We start from the raw sequence: 23,999 nt of genomic DNA on the forward strand, positions 1-23,999 counted from the left end.
GGGAATTTGTAAGGCGTGACTTACCTTAAGATGTTTCAATTAAACACCATGGGGCGTCTAGTGAACTTTAACAACAGCATTCCACGCGCCTGATACAAACTAAAAACGGTGTTTAGTAACTATGAGAAGCCTACATCATGTTTACACCCCCCAAATTACATAAAGTTGGAACTTATTTAACCATAAACATTATACCATAATATAACCCTTTATATAATCCTAAATTTGTATAAAGACCTCATTGTTTCTGAAGTCAAGTGACCACCAAATCTTATAATCCTCTTCCCAGCCTGCAGCACAATCAATTCACAGGTCACTTAGAGTGATACCTTGAACAGGCCTAAGATTTTACAACAATAACATCAAACACTATTGTAGCCTAATATTTATACATCTATTAGAAATAAATTTTAAAACAGTACTTTAAAAACACATGTTTTAACCAAGGTCTATTCCAAACCCATGGCTGCATTGTGCCTTTTCAGGAAATGCACCCCTGCTAACTGTTTTGCCATAAGGGGGCGGTATAGGACCACATTGAGCCGTTGTGGACAAGTGTGTAACACCATAAGTGTTCCCCCTTCTCGAGGGTCGAAAGCGGTGTATGAAAAGGCAAAGAAGTTCTCGTTACAACTGTCACAATGTCGGGAGGTAGAAAACCTCGTTCGGTTGCAAACCCTTTGGAATCGGCGATTTTAACTCCCAGTGAGCGAATTTTGAAAGAATGCCACAGTTTATATATCGACAACGAAAACGGTAAATAAGTTCATAAAAGCCTAAACGAAATTGACATGCATAGATAGCCTACTCATGCAAAAAGTCTTGAAGTTATGTAATGCAACACAGTATCCAGGGACTTGTTGCTTCTTCCTAAATTATACAAATATTATCAACAAACAGTATCAAACCTGCGTCAGTCAGTCGCTGACAGAAGGCTGTTTATGCTAAGAGATCAGAATCCCCGGCTCTGAATAACTACCTACAGTATCCATAAAATGTATGACCATGGCCAAACGTATGCATGCGCCCGCATGCTGTAAAGCTGTCAAGTATGTGTTGCTCCATAAGTCTGGTATACAATATGCATAGCCTTTAAAAACAAATGTGTATACATTTTGTCTTGGATGTTGTCTTGGACAGTTCCAGACATAGCTAAGACTGTATTTGCTCGGCATGTTGCCCTTGGCTCCTAAAACGAGTGTTGAGTGAAAGAATGTGGAATTATAACAGATTACCTTGTTATTTGTAGTTGATTGGATCACCTTGAGTGGAAACAAATTTTGCCTAAATCCCTCTAAAGCCATTGCGGTAGCAGAGTGCTGCCTTTTGACCCGCTATGTATAGTGTCCTAATCAGATAGTTCAAATGCAGACAAGAGCATATAAGCATATAGTGTATGGCAAAGGCCTATCTAGTAACGTGTGTAGTACTAGCACTCTGACCATTCGGTCAAATGACATTCCTTTCAGTATATCCAGTGCTTTAGTCGTCATTGTTCAGTAGGGTTTGCTTTCCTTTTGGTAATGTTAAACGTTACAGTGAATGTGTTTGAACTGGCAATGTGTACCTACATCATCCAGCTGATAAATCTTCACGTTTGGGTGTTTTCAGGACTAGTAAAGATAGCAAGTGGCTTGGGAGTCCGGATTCTTCCTCCACGTAAGAAGATCATCGTGATGATTATGGGGAATCACTCTGCTGGAAAAAGCTCCTTTATTAACTGGTAAGAAACACTTCTCTTAAAACGCCACAGCTCTGGAATCACGGAAGGCTGGAGTGAGAGAGTGTCTACACTCTATACAAAACAGAGAACAGTAATACTTCGACCCCATTCGCTGAACTGTGTCACATGGTTGTCCGTCCCAGGTACGTGGAAGAGCACATCCAGAAAACAGGAGTGGCAATCGAAACCCAGGGGTTCACCTTCATCACAAGTGGTCGGAAAAGAGAATCGCTGACGGTAGGTTGATACAGCCCCAACCGTCGACACAATCCCAGAGACATTACATTTATGTTTAGTCATTCAGCCCACGCTCCTATCCAGAGCGACTCACAGTAAATACAGGGACTTTCCCCTGAGGCAAGTAGGGTGAAGTACCCTGCCCAAGGACACAAAGTCATTTGGCACGACCATGAATCGAACCGTGCAACCCTATTGATTAATAGCCCGATTCCCTAACCGCTTAGCAATCTGACTCCCCGAGAAAGAAGATGTCCACCACGCACCTGGTAAATCTCAGTATCCTCATCCCTAAGGAAGAAACGTGATTCTGACTTGAATAATAACCGTTTTGATCAAAATGAATGATTACCATTATCCTCTAGGAGATGCCATCATGTTCATCATGGTTCTAGTAGCCGCTGTAGCAATGCTACTTAATGTGTCTCAGTCATCAGTATTAAATATTCAAGTAAGCTAGAAATGTCAGTAGTGTGACTTTAACTGTGCAAAGCACCCACTTTGGGCCATAGTAGAATGACAATGCTGTGAGAACTGTGTGAGTGTGTATGTGTGTGTGTGCTCGAGGCAGTCTCGCCGAGTGGTCATGACTCTGTCTGCTGCTGCTGCACGCATACACACACTGGGCTGGGCTGCACTGGCACAGGGGAGAGTGTGTGTGTGTGTGTGTGTGTGGGTGTGTGGAGGGAGGGGGGGGAGGAGGAGGAGTCTGCTTTGCAGAACAATCCAGGCAGAGGAACAAGCTCTCGTTCTCTCCGTCTCTTTCTCTCACTCTCTCTCCCTCTCTCTCTCTCTCTTTTCATTCTCCCTCTGTCCTACTGCGGTGAAGGGAGATGAAGATACATAATATAATTACTCAGGACAACCGGAGTGGAAGGATTATCTGCTATATACAGGCAGGGCTTAAAGCAGGCGCTGTCAGTGGCTGGGAGACGCAGCAAAGCTCCTGGCGCTGAGAGTGAGCGTGCTGGGGGGAGAGGACCAGAGGACCGGGCGGGCTGGACTCGTCCAGGCAACACGTAGTTGTATTCTGTCTGTTTTCTTCTCCTTGCTAATCTCTCTTCTGTCTTCCGCAGGGCAATGCCACGCTCCATCTCTACCCTCACTTTCGACCACTCCTTGAGTTTAAAGGTAGGGCTCAGATCCCGTCTTTGGGTTCCTTGTCTGGGAAGCTGCAACGTGTTAGGGTTGTTTATCATCAGAGTCCTATTTGGCATCTAACCTGCACACTTTTTTTTGACAGTTCTGTGTGTTTTTGTGAAGAGTTTGAGAGATGTCTGAACTTTTCCCAACTGCCATTTCAACATAGGTTTCCAAAATGCATAATTTGGTGGTTGCCACTATTTGGTCAATTTACTAGGAATTCTCTCTGAGATTAAATACAATTACATTTCCAATCAAATGAAATTGAAAAAAAAGAAGGAGTCATGCATACATTCCCTGTTGAACCCTATGGAATCCACTGTGCCTTGGGTGGACTGTCCTTTAAAAGATGTTGTGACACAGATTCTTGGTCTCCACAGCTTCCCTGCCTGTGTGTTTGGAGGTAGAGCAGAGCTTAGGTGCTTCATCTGGATGACTAACGCCTGTCAGTGAGTCATAGCCTATCAAGCTTTATCACTTCATTGGAAATCAGCTCTCAGTGTTCCTGCGTCTTCGCAGGAACCTCGAGTGTGAACCAGCGAGAGGACGCCCTCCCTAAGCTCTCTCTCCCACGGCGGGTATCTGTGTGTGTCCTCAGATCTGTAAAAGCATGATGTGTCGCTTGTTTCTACGGTGCTGGCCAGGTAGGCTTTGAGGGCTTGGTGCTGGTGCAGGGTGGCGGGGGGGGACCTGCCTGGTGAGGAGGCGTGGGGGGTCAGGGCAGGCATGTCTGGGCGGGGCCGTCAGAGGGGCTCCTTTGGGACAGGAAGACGGCAGACCGGGCGGGCGGCGGGTGCAGAGCGTGCGAGTCACACGCCCCATCGACGGCCGTGCGGTGCGGAGTCCTGAGGAGCCGCTGAGACATGTAGGGAGGCCGTGCCCGGTGACACGTGACCCCCCCCCCTGGGGTCGAGGCTGGGAGCTGGTCCCCCTGGAGGATCTGAACAACACCCACGCCACCATGCGCTCTCTCTCTCTCTCTCTCTCTCTCTACCTTTTCTCTCTTTCTCTTTCTCACCTTCTGTCTTTTTCTTTCTTTCTCTCTCTCTCTCTCTCTCTCTCTCTCTCTCTCTCTCTCTCTTTTTTGTCTCCTTTTTGTCTCTCTCTTTCTCACCTTCTCTTTGTCTGGCTTTCTCTCTCTCTCTCGTTTAGTTTTTGCCTCTTTCTCTCTCAATCTCCCTCTGTACATACATAACGCTCGCATGTCATGGCACCTGAGCATGACTCATCAAAATCTTTTGATATCATTCTATGAGATATGCTCATTTTCGCATAGCATGTTCTCTTACCCCGTTTCTTTTGATGCTTTTAGATTTGCTTGACATTATTTGGTGTCTGTTACCAGACGTCGTCAATGTCGTGTCACGCTGATCTGTTGTATTACCCCTCAAGCAGTTAAAAGAAATTTGCATGTCAATTGTGACTAGCTGAAGCCTCTCGTCAACTTGTTAAGCTGAACATTTACACAGCTGATGATGAATCTGTCCCGGCTTTGAATAATTTAGAGAAGAGGCAACACGGGTTGCTGGATTGGAGGGTTGGAGGGTTTTGAAACGTGAATCTGTGGTGCTGCTTGAAGGAAGGTGGTGTTGGGTCTGCTTGACTGCACTCCACGGGTCAACGTCCCCCTCAAGGAGAGCATGATGCAGCACATTTGCAGCCCTCTGGTCTGGTCTGGTCTGGCCTGCCAGGTCCACGCCCTGCGTTACTGCCATCCTGCGTTAGTGCCATCCTGCTGAGGAGGTCACGGCCAATCGGGAGGGGCTATCACTCACGTGACCTTTTTACCTCTCAAAGAGGCTTACGGGGTTTCATTCACTTAAATATCTGAAGGTATAGAGATGAGCTGCTTTACGTAGATGCCTCTCTTGCATAAGGAAGACAATCCTCCAGGTCCTGGCAGTCTCTGTTGGAGTGCACAGGACCCGGTCTGAACACTCCAGGAAGGTGAATCGTAGCTCCGTGACCCTCATTGGGGTTCGGAAGTTTCCGTCTTGCCGTTAAGCGGCTCGCCGTTTAGCCCTGTGACCGGGGCGTGTCTTGCGGCAACGAGGGCCTGTACGTGGGAGGCTGTTGGGGACGCTGGGTTGGGGTGGGGGGTTGATGGAGGAGGCGTGAGGCCGGGTGGATGGAGGAGGGGCCGTGGGGGGGATGCTAATGTCCACGGCAGCAGCAGGAGAAGCAACACAAGGGTCTGATCTGTATTGGCTGGTAGCACCTGCTGCCTGCTAGGAGAAAGCCCCCGTGTCATCACAAGGGAGGGAGGGGATGAGGAGGGAGGGAGAGAAGGAGGGAGGGAGGGGATGGAGGGGACGGAGGGGATGGAGGGGATGAGGAGGGAGAGAGAGAGAGAGGGGATGAGGAGGGAGGGAGGGGATAGAGAGAGGGAGGGAGGGAGAGAGGGAGGGGATGGATGAGGAAGGAGGGATAGATGGAGGGAGGGAGAGAGGGAGGGAGGGGATGAGGAGGGAGGGAGAGAGGGAGGGAGGGGATGGAGGGGACGGAGGGGATGAGGAGGGAGAGAGAGAGAGAGGGGATGAGGAGGGAGGGAGGGGATAGAGAGAGGGAGGGAGAGAGGGAGGGAGGGGATGGATGAGGAGGGAGGGATAGATGGAGGGAGGGAGAGAGGGAGGGAGGGGATGAGGAGGGAGGGATAGATGGAGGGAGGGGATGAGGAGGGAGAGAGGGAGGGGATGGAGGGAGGGAGGGAGGGAGGGAGGGAGGGAGGGAGGGAGGGAGGGAGGGAGGGAGGGAGGGAGGGAGGGAGGGAGGGAGGGAGAGAGAGAGGGAGGGATAGATGGAGGGAGGGAGAGAGGGATAGATGGAGGGAGGGAGAGAGGGAGGGAGGGGATGGAGGGAGGGGATGGAGGGAGGGGATGAGGAGGGAGGGTGAGGAGGGATGGATGGATGGATGGATGGGAGGGAGGGAGGGAGGGAGGGAGGGAGGGAGGGAGGGAGGGAGGGAGGGAGGGAGGGAGGGAGGGAGGGAGGGAGGGAGGGAGGGAGGGAGGGAGGGAGGGAGGGGAGGAAGGAGTGAAGAAAGGAGGGAGGGTCCCTCTACAGCCATCCGATTCTGCTGCTCACTTGGAGGGAGGTGGCTGTGTGTGTGTGTAGGCGTTGCAGTCTCGCTCCCAACGTTTGCTGACTAACGTGAAGCTACTGTGCGTTGCTTCACAGTCGTTCTTCACTGGCTAGCTTTATGTCCCGCTCCTCTCCGTAAAGCTGCCAGTCGAAGAGCTGTTGTGGGTAACCATGACAACCGATTTCTCTGCCTTGCGAATGGAGAGAGAACTTTAAAATCCGTCAGTTTTGACTCACGGTGTCATGAGGATTATATTTTTTGTTGGTTCTCCCCCTTTTGCGACGTGGCTGCTTGCCTCAGGTGATCACAGTTCGACAGCTGTCTTCAGATAACTCATTATGGAAATGGGATCTCAGAGGCTCAGGTACAGAGTCTACGCTAAACAATCCAAAGCAGGCGGTTTCTGGAACTTGGAAAAGTTGATCTGGCTCCTGGTCCCGTCTCCCTCTAGCTTTCCAGGTATCGACCTCACTGCAGCTCCCGCTAACAAATAAAAGCCCCATTGTGGCTGAAAGGCTTCCGTCAGACCCCCACACCTCGTTCATCTCAGGGGCCGTCCCCCCTGTGCCCCTCCAGACAGCACTTACACACACAGTGTGTGTGTGTGTGTGTGTTTTTTACAGGTGTCACTGACTACCTGTCAGCCGAGATCTCCACCTCTAAGCAGAAGAAGTTCAGCCTGGTGACGTTTGTGGACACGCCGGGTCTGGTTGACGGAGACATGATCTACCCCTTCGACGTCAACAGGGCCATCACCTCGTTTGGTAAGAGAATGGATCTGGCCTGGCTATCCTTTAGAAACCAGGAAAAAAAATAAAGAAGAATTTAAAATGTTGTAACAGAGAGTTTGCTGATTTGCTGTTGTAATTCTTCTTGAAATCGGATGATCAAATTCGATTGATTTAATTAACTAATCAGAATGACACAGTTAATCCTGAGGTCATTCTCATTTGCGACATTAGAAAGCCCAGGATGTTCTCTCAATTGGAAAAAACAGACATACCAAGGGCAGTGTAGTTACTAGATCAAAACCAAGGTCCACTACATTGGACATCAATTAATGGCTGTGTGTCAGGAGGTTTTAGAGTGGCTGGAGAAAGGACTGCACTGCACCACCACTGCATAGTAGCCTGGGCTCCTTCTTACAGTACCCCCTAATCCAGATCCCTTTTGGGGGTGATTAGTCAGTGTGTGGCTCCACAGCCTTGTTAGTGGAGGTTACATCAATCCAAGCCGCCTCAACGCCTTCCTTTGTCTCTCCGTAGGCGAGCAGGCCGACCTTGTGTTCGTGTTCTTCGACCCCATGGGCCAGGCGCTGTGCAAACGCACCCTCAACATCGTGGAGAACCTGAGCGAGAAGTGTGGAGACAAGCTGCACTTCTACCTCAGCAAAGCAGATGAGGCGGGCAAGGAGACAGACAGACAGGTCAGCACAATCTGTCCTTATGGAAGCCAGTGTCTGGTGAAAGAAGGCATCCATCTAGAGGTCAATGATGACGATGATGAATAAAAGTCTTCATTTTGTAGACACTTTTACCTAAAGGCAACATGGAGAGGAAGGGAATCAAACCTGCCACCTCTTGAGTTAAAGATGATCTCACTGAGCTATTTCTTCCTGGCCTGACTCCTGTCTCTCTCCTCCACAGCGTGTGATGATGCAGATCGTTCAGGAGCTGTGTCGACGACCGGGCCTCAACAAGTGTGGTTTCGACATGCCCACCATATACATCCCCAACCCGCAGAAGGTGAGATCAGGCACGACCAATCAATCCACAGCTCTCTCACGTTGGGATCTCTACATTTAGAGCTGGTATGATTTTATACCAGACGTCTAGAGACCATGAGGCTTTTCTAGAACGTTCCTCCTCAGTGTGTTTTCTGCAATAGGTCTCTCCAGTTGAGACAGAGCTGTTGAACGAGGTCTGGATTTACGACCTCCGACCCTCTCTGATATCGAGCAGCCATTGATTGCTGGCGAACGTAGATTCTCCCTCTCATGGCATGTGCTGTCTGGATGGGGGAGCACTAGCACCAATCGGGTGCAGAGAGAGAGTTACTCTCTTCTTGACACGGCAGAGAGAGTTACACTCCGTCTCCGGGACGTGGGGGGGGGGGGGGTGCAGGGGTTATAAACCAGGGAATTTGATCAGCCAGGACTGACAGTGACAGCCTCAGGCCTGACTTATGCCCCCCCCCCCCCCCCCCCCCCCCCCCGTGCTCCAGGCCTCAGCTGGGGGTTGGGGTGAGGCCTCGCTACCTTCAGAGTCTTTGTCTCCCCCGCTTGCACAATGGAACTTTCTGGTCTTTCCGCACTCCACACTCATATACATGAGATGTATGTCATATGTAAGAACAAAATAAAAAAACTAATTACGGTATTTGAGACACTTGTTTTTGAGGAACTCGTCAGAAAGTCTTACCGTACACAACATCGCTCATCCTGGCCTTGTTCGTTCTGCTGCCGCCCAGCCGAGTCGCTGTGTGAACCAGATCGACGTTGTGTGTGAGACGATTGAGAAGACCATCAACCAGGCGGTCCAGAAGACCCTGAACCAGCTGGAAAAGGACTGTGACCTCATCAGCTCCACTATCACCAGTAAACTGGTCCAGGACAGGTAGGGAGTCCAGTTTGGCCACCTTCAATGTAGCCATCTTGATGAACCTGCGGAAGATGAGTTATTTGATCAAGCTAATCAGTGCTATTCAGTTTAATATATATGACAAATTCGTATTCATAGCTAATGGTTTACTGTAGGTAATTTGTGTTCTTACAGATACCTTACCATTTGCCTCAGTCCCACAATGCACCACATCCATCCTCTTCCTGCTCCCGTCTGTCTCTCTGTCCGCAGGGCCACGGCGAGCTCCAATCACAGCACCCGCCTCCACTCTTTCCTGTGTGGCACTCTGGGCGTCTTCCTCCCCTTCCTCTTCATCCTCAGTTTCCTGCTCAGCACCTTCACCCGGGACGAGTTGGACGAGCTGCTGGGGGAGGGCACCGCCCGCACCCTCTCCCTCATCACGGTACTGAGGGATGGCCCTGACCTCTGACCCCACTCCCCCACCCCCCCCCCCTGCCTCAGCTGTGTTAGCTCTGCTGGGGAAACTGCTGCACACCCCCAGTGGTCTGCAGGAAACTGGAGGATTTCTTGTTGTTTAGATGTTAGGTACAGCTGTTGAACATGAGAGACTGAAGGGGGAGGGTATGTTAACATTGTGTGGAATGTGTCAGCATTGCTACGTGTATGGAAGGCGGCAAAGCTAAGGTGACCTCCCTTATTGTTATTTTCTCTTTGTTTATGTAACTGACGATTTTGTGCTTGCGTCACCAGGGAGTTGTCGTGTATCTGTGGGACTGGATTCCAGAAGATGGACAAATACTATTTGTGATCCTCTTTGGTGCTTTCTGCTACATCCTGATATGGCTGGCCAAGTATTTTGCACGGTAAGCAAAGCTAGTCCCCAAACACAGCCCCTCACTCTTTCCGTCGCACACTCTGTCACACACACACAACACACACAAGCACACACACTCACAATCTTGTGATTGTGTCCCAGCCAAAGTACTAGGACTCTCACGAAGAAGGAGAAGAGAAACCTGTCTGAGTACACAGATTATGTCCAGGATGTCGTCAAAGCCAAGAAGGTGAGAAAAGTCCTCTGATCTGATTCTAGATTGTTCTTGTGGGACAGACAAAGTAGGAATCGGTAGGTTACACATCAGTTATGTTTACGTACCTTGAAATAATAATAATGTATTCATTTAGTCAACGCCATTGTCCAAAGCGATGTACGGGGGGGTATTTTAACCTGTAACCCCTTGACCTACAGTCAAATTCTCTACCACTTAACTATATATGGTGTGTATATATAGCGATATATATATATATAGATATATGTATATACACCATTCCCAAATGTGTTTCCCTGTGCCTCATGTCATCTTTCTTCACAGGGGAGACTGTATGAAGAGTACCTCCAGCAGTGTGCAGCTGAATATGACTTCTGATGAGCAGACAGACTGAGATGCCGTTTTGTGTGTCGCTGTGGCGACACTCCAAAGGATTCTAATGCCAAGGGTGCTCTTTGATCATTTTAAAAACTTAACTGGACCATACCTGATAGTTTTATGTGATTGATTTGGATTGATTTTCTAAATGAGAAGACGTACTTAAAATAAGCATCAATTCAGAGTCTGTGAAGTGCCTTAGGGGAAACTGTGATTGTCATTACTGATGACAGAGGTGAATTTGTGATTATTGTTTTGTATTTTGTGATGTGTGTAATATTTGGATCTGGAAGTATGGAGATGTTTACATATAAATTCAAGCTTTCCTAGTGACTTATAAAAAAACGTATCATATTTTCCAACCGTCTTTTATATCTTATCATACCGTTGTTGGGTGTACGTCCTTTAGTATTTTACTATTACAAAATGATTTCATATTAGAAAGCACTGCCGTATATATAAAAAGGTTTTTTAGAAATAGGGTTTGTTCCTTGGATGAGATCAGTAACCACATTTGTTGTTTTGTAGTAGTTTTCCAAGATTTAAATATTGTCATTTATATTCTGAGATGCCAGTCCCATAGGTGTCCAGTGATCCAGCTGTCTCTGCTGGTAGAAACATGGATGTGTCATCTCCACAGAGATTGTATGTGTTCAGGAAAGACAGGATTGTCTGTTGAATGGTTCACAGAGCCAGTAAAACTATTGTTGCTTGTTTGTCAACTGTGAAGTTTCACGGACTTGTGTATTTCCTGTTGTTGTAGTCTTCTTGTGTAGCACAGCCTTAATTTTAAATATGGTGTTGTCTCCGTTACGATGCAATTCATCTACCAGACAATATGATAGGATGAGCCCTGTTATGCCTTCAATGACTTCTGTATTCTGATCCATTTATTGCTCTCTAGTGGTGTGTTCGGGGTACTTACTCACTTAGAAATATCTTTGGGATATTTGCAATACTTCTTCAAATACTTCAAAATATTTAGTCATGTCGAAGAAAAGTGTACAAAGGTCTACCTGGTATGTTTAGGATATGGGGGGGTGGGGGTGTAATGTAATGGTGCTTTTCCCTGCTTGTTTGTTTATATTTAAATTATCAACAAAGGGACTTCATATTTTTTTGTTCTTTTCAAAAAGTGTTTTTACAATTTCTCATCAAATGTCTTCCTCCAAGTGTCTGTGAATGTCATAATCGCAATACCTCAAACACGAGGCATTTTATTATTAGAAATATTTAAAATGTCATACTAATAAAGTGCATAATTGAATCATTCCCAATCCGAGTCAATTTTAATTCACAAACAAGTTCAAAGCAGTAAAGAACCCATTGTTGAAGATTTTTATTTCATATTTTTGTTATAAAAATACCATTCCAAGCTTTTCAGTATGAAGAATATGCTTTTCAAAATGTCGGTTAAAGTGTTGTATTTTGTCTACCTCAGGGCTCAAGTATTTTGGAATCTTCAACTTATTAAAAATACGACAATGGGAATGTTCCATCGCTACACCCCTAAAAGTATTAAAAACTGATTTTGAACGACAATGATAGTTCACAAAACAGATCATTCCTATCTGTTATACCAAAAGCAACAAATATTTTGTTTTTTTTATTTACGCAACAGGACCATCTCCAGTATGACAGGGCCTCAAAGCTCAGTTCCCTGAGTTTAGTAACAAAGAACATCCATATTAGCTTATTCCTACCAAACTACCAAAAACAACTTTTCAGCAACTATTGCATCTTATTTAAAATAACAATGGCTGTTTTAATTTGGTTAGAAAATACTTCTATTCTAGTGCACAAGCAGAGGCATACAGTAGATTAGAGTACATTTTCAATTTTTGTTTGTGCAATCTACGAGCAAGGCAACAAAGTCACCATTAGGAAGAGGTGTGTTGTAATCTTAATGCTACTAGCATCTTAAAGCACACAAGTTGTCTTGTGGAGATTTCATGCGCCTCTGTGTTTGTGTACATTTGTGTCGAGTGGGGAAAGAGAACATTCAGGGCAAGGATGCAGCTACAGATTATGTAGCTTTTGCTGTTGCGTTACTTTGCATGGGCTTTGTGCAGTTCACAGTGTATGTAAAGCTAAAACATTGAAAGTTTATTTTACAAGGTTTCTATTTTGCGGTTAGCATTTCTCTTTACTTAAGTTGGGGGTCAACAAAATATTATTTCAGCTAAAATCAGATCCATAGTTTAACCCACACAAGCATTCTCAACCAAATACTTAAAAATTAAGTTTAAATTGTACAGTCCTGTTTTTGTTACAGTGCATTGAAGATTATAGCTATATACAAAGTTGCATGTACAAAAAATGTTATCACAGCTCTCTGGGCATGTAGACCCAGCATGCAGTAGCAAAGGCAGCTCAACCAGTATTGCTTCGCTGTGATCGGATAAAACATTACTGTCATAACCACAAGATTTCCCATCACAGTAAAACTGTGTATGGCACACTTATTATTAAGAAGACAGTCAGTGTATTGTACAATCCCATCACCAATAGTGTCTTTATAGAATGCAATGTAAAACAGTGACCGTCTTGTCTTCAGGGTTCAGGGGAGGGGCTTCAGGGGAGGGGGAGGGGCTTCAGGGGAGGGGCTTCAGGCGAGGGGGGGGGGCTTCAGGGTTCAGGGGAGGGGCTTCAACCGGACCAGACCAGGTCTGAGGTTGGTCCAAAAGGTCCACGAGATAGCTGCACCAGAAGGGTCTATAGTTCAGTGTCCTGCAGACTCCAGGGACACAGAGAGGCCTGTGGCCATGGGGGTCGTCACTGGGAGTCTTTGTCTATCAGCCAAGACATGTCGCCTGTCCTACAAACCAGGACGAAAGAGCACAGATGTCATGCGGGCTGTAGCCATGGTGACTGAGGCAGGATGAACCTTCATCTGGTTGAGAATATTGATCTAGACTCCATGAACACAACGAGGTGATGAATGAAAGGTTGAAACAGTTGGTGAGGAGAAAAGAGGCACGTTGTCGTACTTGCCAAGTCGGGTTAACATCCTTCATTTTTTTGTGCGCACAATTAAAACGAGAGATAAATGCGAAACATGAGACAGTTGTTTTTACAGAAAAACAAAACTAAAGAATAATACAGACAAATACTAATATCAAAGGCAGTCATACATATTGTGGTCAATTGTTAATGGCGGACAAGCTACATGAAAATACATATCAGATTTGAATTATACAAACATGATGTTTTGCACTTTGAGATCTGATGTGATTCCTGTAAATTCACAATCATCTTTCAATTCTCTATCTTAAATGTCTAGTGTTGTCCTCGGTCTCTGTCGCAAACCGTAGAATAACCAACCCCACCCCCCCCCCCCAGAACAACCAACCCCACCACCCCCCAGAACAACCAGTGTGCCCCTCGCAAAAGATTCCAAAAGTGAAAAAATGCACTTACTCCACATCTCTCTTCCTAATCGTCTTTCCCGACCCTAAGACCTCCGCCACGCGGGATACAATAGGGTCATAGTTCATGCTGGCCACGGCCACTACCTCCTCACTCCTATAGACGGGGGAAACAAACAAAACACAGGCGTCTAAAAGTCACCAGTCAGAGGAGGAGTTTTGAGTGGACTCCTCGGAGGGTAAGACCGTGGGTGCGATGCGAGGTCAGAACCAGTAGAGGGATCGTGTTCGTCGAACCTCCCGAGCCGCGTAGTGTGAGTGACAGAGGTGTTCTAACACTTACTTGGTATAAAACGCCACGAACCTCAACTCCTCCAGATCCCCCTGGATGACGACATCATCAAAGCCCTCCCCATAACCTGCGCAAAACAGTGTTGTTTACTATCTGTTACTCCCCAAACTCCCCTCAACATGACACACAGACTCCTAGTTCTGGTCTCACAGCTAGATGGCAGTAATGAACCTCTAATTTAACGTACAAAAGAGTTTGCAGGTCTGGTCTGGTAAACAAGTCATGAATAAACAAGGTTATAAATTAGTTCCCCACATATTTGCTTCAACTGGAGGTTTCTTATCGTTGTCCCCCCCCCCCCCAGTCCTGTTAGCCTGTGTGGTGGAAAGGCTACAGTTTGTTTACCTGCATAGCGTAAGCTTTTCCCAAACATGGCCGACCAGAAATAAGGCACCGTTTTAATCTCAGTGGCTTTCCCCATCATGCTGAGGGCTGCCACTCTCCCTGTCGATACAACACAAAACAACAACAGTACAGAGGATGTTTTCATGACCTCCTTCCTGTTTCATGAGGTCAGAGGTCACGGGGAGCTCGGTCACGTCAACAGACCGTGGGTCTGGCCACGGCGGGAGGGAGGGGGGGCGGGAGGGAGGGAGGGGGGGCGGGTGTGTGCAGCTGGTGGGGTTTGGATGTGTGGGATGCGTAGCGCTCACCATGAACATGGGCCATCTGCCAGTGAGGGATGTTCACCTTCTTGTTGCCGCGCTGAAGCAGAGGAAACGTCACCACGTCTCCTCCGGCGTACACGCCTTCCACGTTGGTCTGCATCATCTGACGGCCAGAGGAGGGAACCAGGCGGCGGGGGCGGGTTTAGATGGCTCAGCGTCCATGGTCCACAGGCCACACGGGCCATTTAGGGGGTTCGTGAATGAAACGAACGTTGGGAATCGGTGGGGATTTACCTTGTTGACGGTGATGAAGCCCTTTGAGTCCATGTGAACTCCGCTCTGCTTCAGGAACGCCGTGGCAGGGCCAGACCCTGCAGGCCAACACACACGACACACACCAGGTTACCAGTGGCATGACCAGCAACAACCACACCACCAGTCAGCGAACGTCTAGAAATCGCCTGGGAAGGATGCTGGAAGGTTGAGCCCAGCAAAGGGGTAACCAAAACAATCCTAGGGGGTGTCTTAGTCCTCAGGTTTGAACTGGCAATAAACAGGCCGGTCTTTGATCTGACCTGGACATACCTGTGCCGATGACACACACGTCTGCCCTCAGCACCTTCCCGCTCTTGAGAACCACCTCCTTCAGCTGAGGAGGAGGCAAAAACAGCAGTTAGACCCAGCGTCTACTACGGCATTAGATAACCGCTCCGGTAATTCCTTCCCGAGTACAAAGTTCCATTTTCTGTTGCTACTTTTGCGAAAGTAACCCTGGCACCTCTCCTGTACCAGTTCACACCCTAATGGGGGGGGGTGGGGGGTTGGTAGTAATTTCATGGCTTATCCTTCGTTTGTCGGCTGACTGTTGATAGTCTGGGTCCCACCTCTGGGCCAGCTCTATGAAGGGCCGTGGGGGCGAGAGAGAGAGTGAGAGACAGACAGACAGACACACAGACAGAGAGAGAGAGAGAGAGAGAGAGAGAGAGAGAGAGAGAGAGAGAGAGAGAGATAGAGAGAGAGAGACAGACAGACAGACAGACAGACAGACAGACAGACAGACAGACAGACAGACAGACAGACAGACAGACAGACAGACAGACAGACAGAGAGAGAGAGAGAGAGAGAGAGACAGACAGACAGACAGACAGACAGACAGACAGACAAAGAGACTACTGTGCATCATGTCATGCTGTTTCTCTCACTTTCTGAATACCTGTCCATGATGACCCCTCATCTCTGAAACTTCGTTCAGCATGTAGAACTTCACCCTGTTCGTCTCAAACAGCTGCAAAGACACACACACACACACACAAGCAAAGACACACACTTGTTTGCCAGAGTAAAATATTGTCTTTCCCTTTGAGGTCTCTTGTGTTTGTGTCAGAGGATCAATCAAGGAATGATTTGCGTGTAAAATTGTGTTTTGTCTCAGTGACAATGCTGATGAAGGACTTTTAGAGGTGGGCTGTAAGGAATTTCCCTGGAGGAGTAGGGAGGGGGGAAGGGGTGTGAGGGGGGGGGAGAGGTCCCTACCTTCATTATGGCTTTCCCTACTTTCTCCCCAAAAGCTTTCCGGAAAGGGATGGCTTGCATCCCAATGATGGAGACGGAGTGTGCTTTGTCTGTCAGCGCTGCTGCCACCTCCATGCCTGGTTCAGAGGACACACAGAACAGACTCTGTTACCAGGCTACCACAAGGCAAGTACTCTGGTATCTCCTGGGTCTAGTTCAAGTAGTTAACTTAGTTAAGGCTTGAAAACAGTTTTTGTTTTTTTACCAACAAATGAGGTTCCCACTATGACTGCATTCTTGTTGTTGGCGAGACTGGCTATGCTGTTAGCATCTTCAGGGGTCCTGAGGTAAAACACATTCCCGACGTCCTTGCCTATGTAGTTCATGGGCTTCGGTCTTAAGCAACAAAAAAAGTGCATCGGGTCAAGAAAGGAGCAAAAGTGAAGTCCTCTATGTACAGAACTGCTTTCCAACAAAAAATGTCACTTCTCACCTGCTTCCTGTGGCCACAAACAGCTTCCTGTACTCCATCTTGAGGCCATCCTGAAACGTGACCGTCCTCGTTTTCACGTCCACAGCCACCGCCTGAGAAATCCAAACATGGCAGGTTTACACAGGGGACATTCTCTGAGCCACACATCAAACAGGGGGTACCCCTCGTCCCAGGGCCCCCCGGAGGCCTGGCCCCCCGCCTCTCACCTCCTTCTCGGTCAGCAGCTCCACGTCGTGGCTCTGGAGGAAGTCGACCGGGCGCAGGATCAGCTGCTCCGCCGTGCTTTCCAAGGACTGACGGGAGGAGATGGTTCACGAATCAAACACACACACACAGGGTTTTTTTCTCTGTGGTTCAATGACGAGTGAATACAATGTGAAGACGTTTCCCTGTGTTAAATAAGTGGCTTGGATGTCAACGGGAAAGGATCTTCCCATCGTTTTTTCAGGACCAACAATAAAATTGTCCAGAAATGTTCTCTCAGGATTAACAACTAAATATCAGTTCAAATTGTACTAATACTCAATAACAAGACCAACCTGCCAAAACATTTCAAGCATGAAATCTGTGGGGAAAAAAAGTAGCCGAAAAATACAGTAAATTATACAAATAATATGGACGGGTTGGATAGGGCAACTGCTCATCTGCAAGTTGTTTTCCCTGTCCAACTCAAACAAGGCTTGTATCAACAACACTGACTGAAGGGACATCTGTGTGGTCTCTGTGATGCACCGTGGGTCTCTGTACAAACCTTACTCAGTTTAGTCCTGTCGTAGGGCGGGTGTTTGTCCATGGTCACCATGACGATGCGGTCGGTAAAGCCTTCCTGTCTCAGCGTCTCGGCGCACACCAGAGCAGCCGGACCTGAGGACCCAGCAGAGCGCAGGCCCAGGGTCAACCACAGACACCAGCAGAGCACAGCCCAGGGTCAACCACAGACACCAGCAGAGCACAGCCCAGGGTCAACCAGACACCAGCAGAGCACAGCCCAGGGTCAACCACAGACACCAGCAGAGCACAGCCCAGGGTCAACCACAGACACCAGCAGAGCACAGGCCCAGGGTCAACCACAGACACCAGCAGAGCGCAGCCCAGGGTCAACCACAGACACCAGCAGCCATCGTTCAACCAGTGCTGAATGATGGCCGTTTTTGGGAGAGTTAACGAAGCCCCTCACCTGACCCGATGATGAGGATGTGGCTGAATCCTGTGCTGGAGTTGATGACCGCTGAACACCGCGACATGACCTTTGACCTCTTCTGGGACTGAAGATCCTGCAGGGGTCAGAGGTCACAGGTCATAGGTCATAGAGACGTTTGTGTTTATTTACCTTTAATGACACTCGCTGAATATTTGTCTTTATACCTGCTTGTTCGCTCGAATGATCACCTTGTCCTTTTCAACTCTGACCTTAAGTAAACAGATATGAAGTGTACAGTTTTTGGAGGACTTTTAGACACAGGACAAGGCACGGAATGTGCATGACATCACCAAGGAGGAGGGTTACCTGGAAGGTGGGCAGACTGTCCAGTCCGGGAAAGTCCTCGATGTCTCCCGTAGCGATGTTGAAACACGCTCCGTGCCAGGGGCAACGAACGTGCCCTTTAGACAAGACACCTGCAGTACGCAGGTAAAAACATTTCCCACAAACAATGAATCATTATCACTCAGAGAAGATTCTAGGTATCACAGGGAAGATTCACGAAAACGCTGACTTACCTTTGACGAGCGGTGCACCGTAGTGTGGACACTTGTGACCGATGGCAGAGAACTCTCCGTGCTCTTTAATCAGCAGAGCTCTGCCAGCACCCAGGTCCACCTCTCGCATCCTACACACACACACACACACACACACACACACAGGCAGATACACACACAGGCAGTCAAACACACACACACAGGCAGATACACACACAGGCAGTCAAACAAACACACACACAGGCAGATACACACACAGGCAGATACACACACAGGCAGTCAAACACACACACACACACACACACACAGGCAGATACACACACAGGCAGTCAAACACACACACACACACACACAGGCAGATACACACACAGGCAGTCAAACACAGGCAGATACACACACAGGCAGTCAAACACACACACACACACACACAGGCAGATACACACACAGGCAGTCAAACAAACACACAGGCAGATACACACACAGGCAGTCAAACACACACACACACACAGGCAGATACACACACAGGCAGATACAGACAGGCAGTCAAACACACACACACACACAGGCAGTCAAACACACACACGGGCAGGCACACACACAGGCAGTCAAACACACACACAGGCAGGCACACACACACATCAGAACAAATGCTACTGCTGCAGATAAGAATACATAACATAGAAACCCGAGCATTCTGCAGGTGACCGGGCTAGGGTGACCCGAGGTGGTTCTAGATCTTACTGTCCGTTCTCCAGGTCTTTGACGTGACAGACGGAGGCCTCCACGTAGTCGCGAGGTTTGTGGTAGAGCCGGGCGGAGGAGTCCTCGTCGGAGCTGTGCCCCAGAGCACCGTTGGGACGGCAGTCAGAGAACGGGCTCGCCTTTCCGTTTGGTGACATCACGTCCACTTCTTTTTCTTTCTCCAGGAGGGTTAGCTCCACTTTGACCTCAACTGTGGGACACACACACACACACACTTTGCAGTTGATAAAACACTTCTTAAACAGATATGAAACACTTCTCAAACAGATATGAAACACTTCTCAAACAGATATGAAACACTACTCAAACAGATATGAAACACTTCTCAAACAGATATGAAACACTACACAAACAGATATGAAACACTTCTCAAACAGATATGAAACACTTCTCAAACAGATATGAAACACTTCTCAAACAGATATGAAACACTTCTCAAACAGATATGAAACACTTCTCAAACAGATATGAAACACTTCTCAAACAGATATGAAACACTTCTCAAACAGATACTCTCCAGACCTAATATGTCTTTGTACCTCTGGGAACATACTGTATCTGAATAATGATCATCGTTATTCAGCAGTCTGCCATTGCTTAAAAAGGCCTGCAAAACTGGCCTGGCTGTAGAAATGATTTAGGGCTACCCAAATTCATCAGCAATACAACGTCAGCAGCTCCATCCCCCCTGACACTCTCTCCACACAGTCGCTTTACTAAGTAGAGGGACGCTGATAGACCATTCATCATTACATTGCAGTTCTGGGATGCTCTGCGTTGAGGGGTTTGCATGTCTACGTTTGAAGGGGCCGGTTGTGTAACTGCTTTTCACTGCAGTTCTAGCTTTATCTCTTCGGCTGGAAAAATTTGCTGACCATCCGGTTCTTTACTCTGTAATCTGTCTGGAATTTTCACCTGCTGAGTAAGTCTTAATTAAAATCAATGGAAAATCAAAGAGGAAAGAGCACTCTATTCCCAGACTTACAGGAGATCTTTCTTTCAAAGACACACTACAGCGAGATATCCTACATCTTTGAAAAAAACATACAGTCATGCTTTTTTGTCGAGGTATCTGTTATGCTACCTGCCCATTTGATTCCACATTCCAACATGAAGACAGTTTTGTGTACAGTTTGTAAAAATGCATTCAAATGTATTATTTACACATGATTTGCTCTCCCTTTTCCATCTCAATCTTTCTTTCCCACCCTCTCTCACTCTCTCTCTCCCCCTCCCAAACACACACACAGCCAAGTCAGAGAGAGACAGCTGAATTGATAAATACCATCAGCACTATTCCTCTTCAACTGAACAGTCTCATATCAGGACAGGACACCATCTCCTAAGTCCTGAGACAATTCCATGATCTGCTTGAGCTGTGTTCTGTTCATTTGGTTAATGATCTCGCTCGGTGCCCCTCACAAAGGGGTCAAAGGTCATGGCCAGAGCCTTTTAAGTTTAATTGGCTTGGACTAATTCAATCAGGGAGCCCGACTGCCCCAGCAAGGGGTCTGACTGCCCCAGCAGGGGGTCTGACTGCCCCAGCAGGGGGTCTGACTGCCCCAGCAGGGGGTCTGACTGCCCCAGCAGGGGGTCTGACTGCCCCAGCAGGGGGTCTGTACGATGCCACTCCCCCCTCAGGGCACAAACCTGGTGTCACTGCCTGATGTACACAACCACACCACAGCTGTTTTCAGTCGCTACATGTAACCTCTGTAGCTTTCAATCATTTTTAATGGTCTCGGTCATTTTCAGAAGTTTCAATAATCTTTTACGGGTCTTAGCTTTGCCAAGCGACTCCCTGAGAGCAGAAAGATGCAGCACTTTGACGGTAACTAAAGACTCAACACAAACATAAACGAAGACAAACTGCCCGCCTCATCGAAGACGTGTGAATACAAGACCACATTTGAAACAGCCATACATTGGGACACATTTTATGCCTGTGTTTTACTACGTAATCCTCTTGAACACAATGCAATCGAGAGCATTAAAATTCCTCCTCCGCCCACCTCCGTGCTACAAAGGCAGTCAGGAGAGCAGCGTGTGTGACCTATATATAGAAGGCAAACAAGTGCCAATTATTACAGGATTTGGGAGGGGGGTGGATTGGAGTGAGGGCGTGCGGGGGGCTGCTGGGAAGGGCTGGTGGTCACCTGGTTTGGGTTTGGAGAAGCATCCTCCCATGATGGGCCCAGGGTGGAGCCAGCAGGCCTGGCGGAGGAGGTGGAGGTGGGTCGGGGGTGGGGTGGTGGGGCCGCGGGGGTCAGATCCTCAGGCTAGGCCGCTTGGTCGCGAGAGAACGACAACAGCGTAGGCGGGGTACGAGTTCCTGCAGGTCCAGGCCGGCCATCGTGGACATCAGCTCCTCCACATCCCCTGGAGACAAGAGGACAACACAGGGTGATGCGACCGTGAAACGCCCCAACATCACACACCTCATCACGACACCGTGGTTACTGTGCAGTTACTTCTCCTGCGTGGGTTGTTCATAACGGTACAAGGATAAAACATAACGGTACAAGGATAAAACCGCAGCTAACACGTCTAAAACTGCTACAACAGCCATCGGTATCCACGGCACCTAAGCAACCAGAAACCAAACAACGGCGGCGCTTCAATTGAATAGAAGAAGAAGCGCGTAGTCGTCCACAAGGCTCTCAACTGTAGATCAGGCCAAACAACATTGTTTTTGACGTGACAGAGGGCTCTCAGACCAACACATGAAGAAGAATCTGAAAGAATAGCTGCCCTCTGCTGTGAAACGACATACCACCAAGGAAGTGAACAGCGGTGGTGGCAGCAGTGGCAGGCATGTTGTGAGCGCGGGCATTTGAGCGTGCGTGCGGGTCCTCGTAAAGGTAGCTAGGGTTAATTAGGAACACTTTCCCACGGTCGTCGTGCCTGTTCGTGCTCATGAATGCGGCTCGGGAAAGCGTTAAATATAGGACAATGTTACACAACGTAGTGACCCATCCTTTAAGATGTCCCTCCCTCTCTATCTCTCTCCATCTCTCTCTCTCCCTCTTTCTCCCTCTCTCTCCCTCCCTCTGTCTCTCCATTTAAACATTTCATCACTGACATTTTAAAAGCATCTAAACAGGATGTTTTGAAAACCATGTTCTTGTCTCGTGTGTGACAAAAACTGTCCTTTTTCTGCAGTGAAAAACGGTTAAATATTAACTGAATTCAGACACCGATTAACTTTCTTGTCACACCGTGTTTGGGAATGAAGTGGAGGCCCCTTGAGGCTCTGAATCCCCTTTGTTAGGTTGCCATGTTGCCCACACGCCCCCTGACCGCTCTCCTGGTATTTCACCCACACAATGTAACTCTGCAAAGCAGCAAGTTGATAGGAATATGAATGCTATAACAACCTCTCACTAGATGGCAGGTGAAGCAGTCGACTAAGTTTGGTTCCTTAGTAAACTATCCTTTGATGAAACAACGAAAGCACCTACTTGATATTCAGAGCACAACTTTATGTTGTTAAAGTAGGGAAAAGATTGCCTGTTGAATGAATCGGTTGTTAACAAAGTCCCAGAGACCAAAGAGGAGGTGGAAAGATCTCTTTAGAGCGATGAGAGATGTTGTAAGTAAAAAAAGCCTGAGGCTAAAGGTTTTCCTGCACAAAAAAGTGATTCCTTTGTTTACAGTATATGTTTCTTTTGTAAAATGAGATAGCAAATTATTTTTAAGGAGGAACTTAGAGCATCAAGAGACAAACTGACATCAGTTTAAAGAAATACTTGACTGATTTAGGAGCGTACTGTAAATGTAAACTGAGAACAGGAATTCAGAAAGTGGGAAGGCGTCTTTTTAGCCAAACGTGGGCGTGAGCCCTTGCCTCAACCGCGTATCCAAATCTCCATGGCAACCATGGGATCTTCTCCTACACACGTTTAACTTTGCCGCCGTCTTTGAAGTCTGGAGAAAAGCGTGTTGTCATACCGAACATGCCTCGTTGAATCAAACCCTTGTGTCTCCCTCTCCTCTTTCTGCTGTCCTTCTATGAAGCATTTGGAGAAGTCAAAAAAAGAAACACATACTATTTTGTGCGTTTCTATTTCAATCATTTGGCACAACTGCACATTTTACGAAGACTAAATTCAAATCGGAAAAAGACTGCCATCACTGGGTCCCAGCAAGCCTGAGATATTTGCTGCTAACCTAAAGTAGGTTAAGCAGATTTGGTCCTCACAACACATGACGCAGATCTCCGTTTCTTATTGCTGGGCTTGTCCCCAAGCAGGGCTGATAATCCCCTCCTGCAAACAAGCTGTCACTTTCACTCCCTTCCACAAATGCAGTACTTTTTACTGGAATGTAGGAGGGTATTAGCGGCCCTTCAGTGCTTTCCCTCGGCCCGAGTATGTATCTGTATGGTGGGTGACGAGGGGAACCAGGTTAGTCTGAATACGCAGCAACTTTGGAGCGCGGATACACACAGACGCTTTCAGACAACCACACAAATCTTCCCATCTCAAGGACGGAAGTATTACAGTACTGCCCCAGAGATGGCTGTCCACCGCAGCTAGAAGAACTCGTGAACTACAGAGGACACACAGAGGATCCAGCGTCCCGACTCAGCGAAGGCTCCATCCATCAAACCCTCAAAGATACTCTGCTACCCCTTCCCTCCTCACCCCTTCCCTCCTCAGCTCCTCCCTCCTCACCCCCTCCCTCCTCACCCCTTCCCTCCTCACCCCTTCCCTCCTCACCCCCTCCCTCCTCACCCCCACCCTCCTCACCCCCTCCCTCCTCACCCCCTCCCTCCTCACCCCCTCCCTCCCCAGCTCCTCCCTCCTCACCCCCTCCCTCCTCACCCCCTCCCTCCTCAGCTCCTCCCTCCTCACCCCCTCCCTCCTCACCCCCTCCCTCCTCACCTCCTCCCTCCTCACCCCCTCCCTCCTCACCCCCTCCCTCCTCAGCCCCTCCCTCCTCACCCACTCCCTGCACCAAGATAACTTTATTTCCCTTGATAGAGAGCCCAGGAACAGCCCACAGCCCCC

The 23,999-nt window shown here is 48.0% G+C and overlaps 2 protein-coding genes across 6 annotated transcripts; one reads left to right on the forward strand and one right to left on the reverse strand.

Annotated features, from left to right (window-relative positions):
• The first annotated feature begins 585 nt into the window (after positions 1-585).
• LOC146233013 (uncharacterized) lies at positions 586-11,466 on the forward strand. Of its 2 annotated transcripts, XM_084690160.1 has the most exons (12): positions 586-756; positions 1,612-1,723; positions 1,867-1,960; positions 3,037-3,091; positions 6,809-6,949; positions 7,451-7,611; positions 7,832-7,930; positions 8,655-8,800; positions 9,038-9,209; positions 9,518-9,630; positions 9,744-9,831; positions 10,141-11,466. In XM_084690160.1, the coding sequence occupies exons 1-12, from the start codon at positions 642-644 to the stop codon at positions 10,192-10,194; spliced, it is 1,350 nt and encodes a 449-aa protein (XP_084546286.1). In that variant the 5' UTR covers positions 586-641; the 3' UTR covers positions 10,195-11,466. The 2 variants fall into 2 exon arrangements, with proteins under 2 accessions (XP_084546286.1, XP_084546287.1); XM_084690161.1 differs by lacking the exons at positions 586-756; positions 1,612-1,723; positions 1,867-1,960; positions 3,037-3,091 and adding an exon at positions 6,336-6,644.
• Positions 11,467-11,518: 52 nt separating this feature from the next.
• aifm3 (AIF family member 3) lies at positions 11,519-21,353 on the reverse strand. 4 transcript variants are annotated; one of them, XM_084690164.1, is made up of 19 exons: positions 21,144-21,353; positions 18,967-19,177; positions 18,247-18,356; positions 18,035-18,144; positions 17,893-17,937; positions 17,705-17,801; positions 17,279-17,391; positions 16,734-16,820; positions 16,528-16,619; positions 16,300-16,430; positions 16,056-16,171; positions 15,736-15,807; positions 15,108-15,171; positions 14,817-14,893; positions 14,568-14,685; positions 14,260-14,358; positions 13,906-13,981; positions 13,615-13,719; positions 11,519-13,012 (listed from the first exon to the last, which is right to left on the reverse strand). In XM_084690164.1, the coding sequence occupies exons 1-19, from the start codon at positions 21,172-21,174 to the stop codon at positions 12,970-12,972; spliced, it is 1,797 nt and encodes a 598-aa protein (XP_084546290.1). In that variant the 5' UTR covers positions 21,175-21,353; the 3' UTR covers positions 11,519-12,969. The 4 variants fall into 4 exon arrangements, 3 of the variants coding, with proteins under 3 accessions (XP_084546290.1, XP_084546289.1, XP_084546291.1); XM_084690163.1 differs by lacking the exon at positions 11,519-13,012 and adding an exon at positions 13,019-13,205; XR_014742234.1 differs by lacking the exons at positions 11,519-13,012; positions 13,615-13,719 and having other exon boundaries at positions 13,903-13,981; positions 15,098-15,171.
• Between the last annotated feature and the right edge of the window lie 2,646 nt (positions 21,354-23,999).

Source organism: Hypomesus nipponensis, chromosome 24 (genome assembly GCF_054491055.1).
Source record: "Hypomesus nipponensis isolate SF chromosome 24, ASM5449105v1, whole genome shotgun sequence".
NCBI classification, from domain to species: domain Eukaryota; kingdom Metazoa; phylum Chordata; class Actinopteri; order Osmeriformes; family Osmeridae; genus Hypomesus; species Hypomesus nipponensis.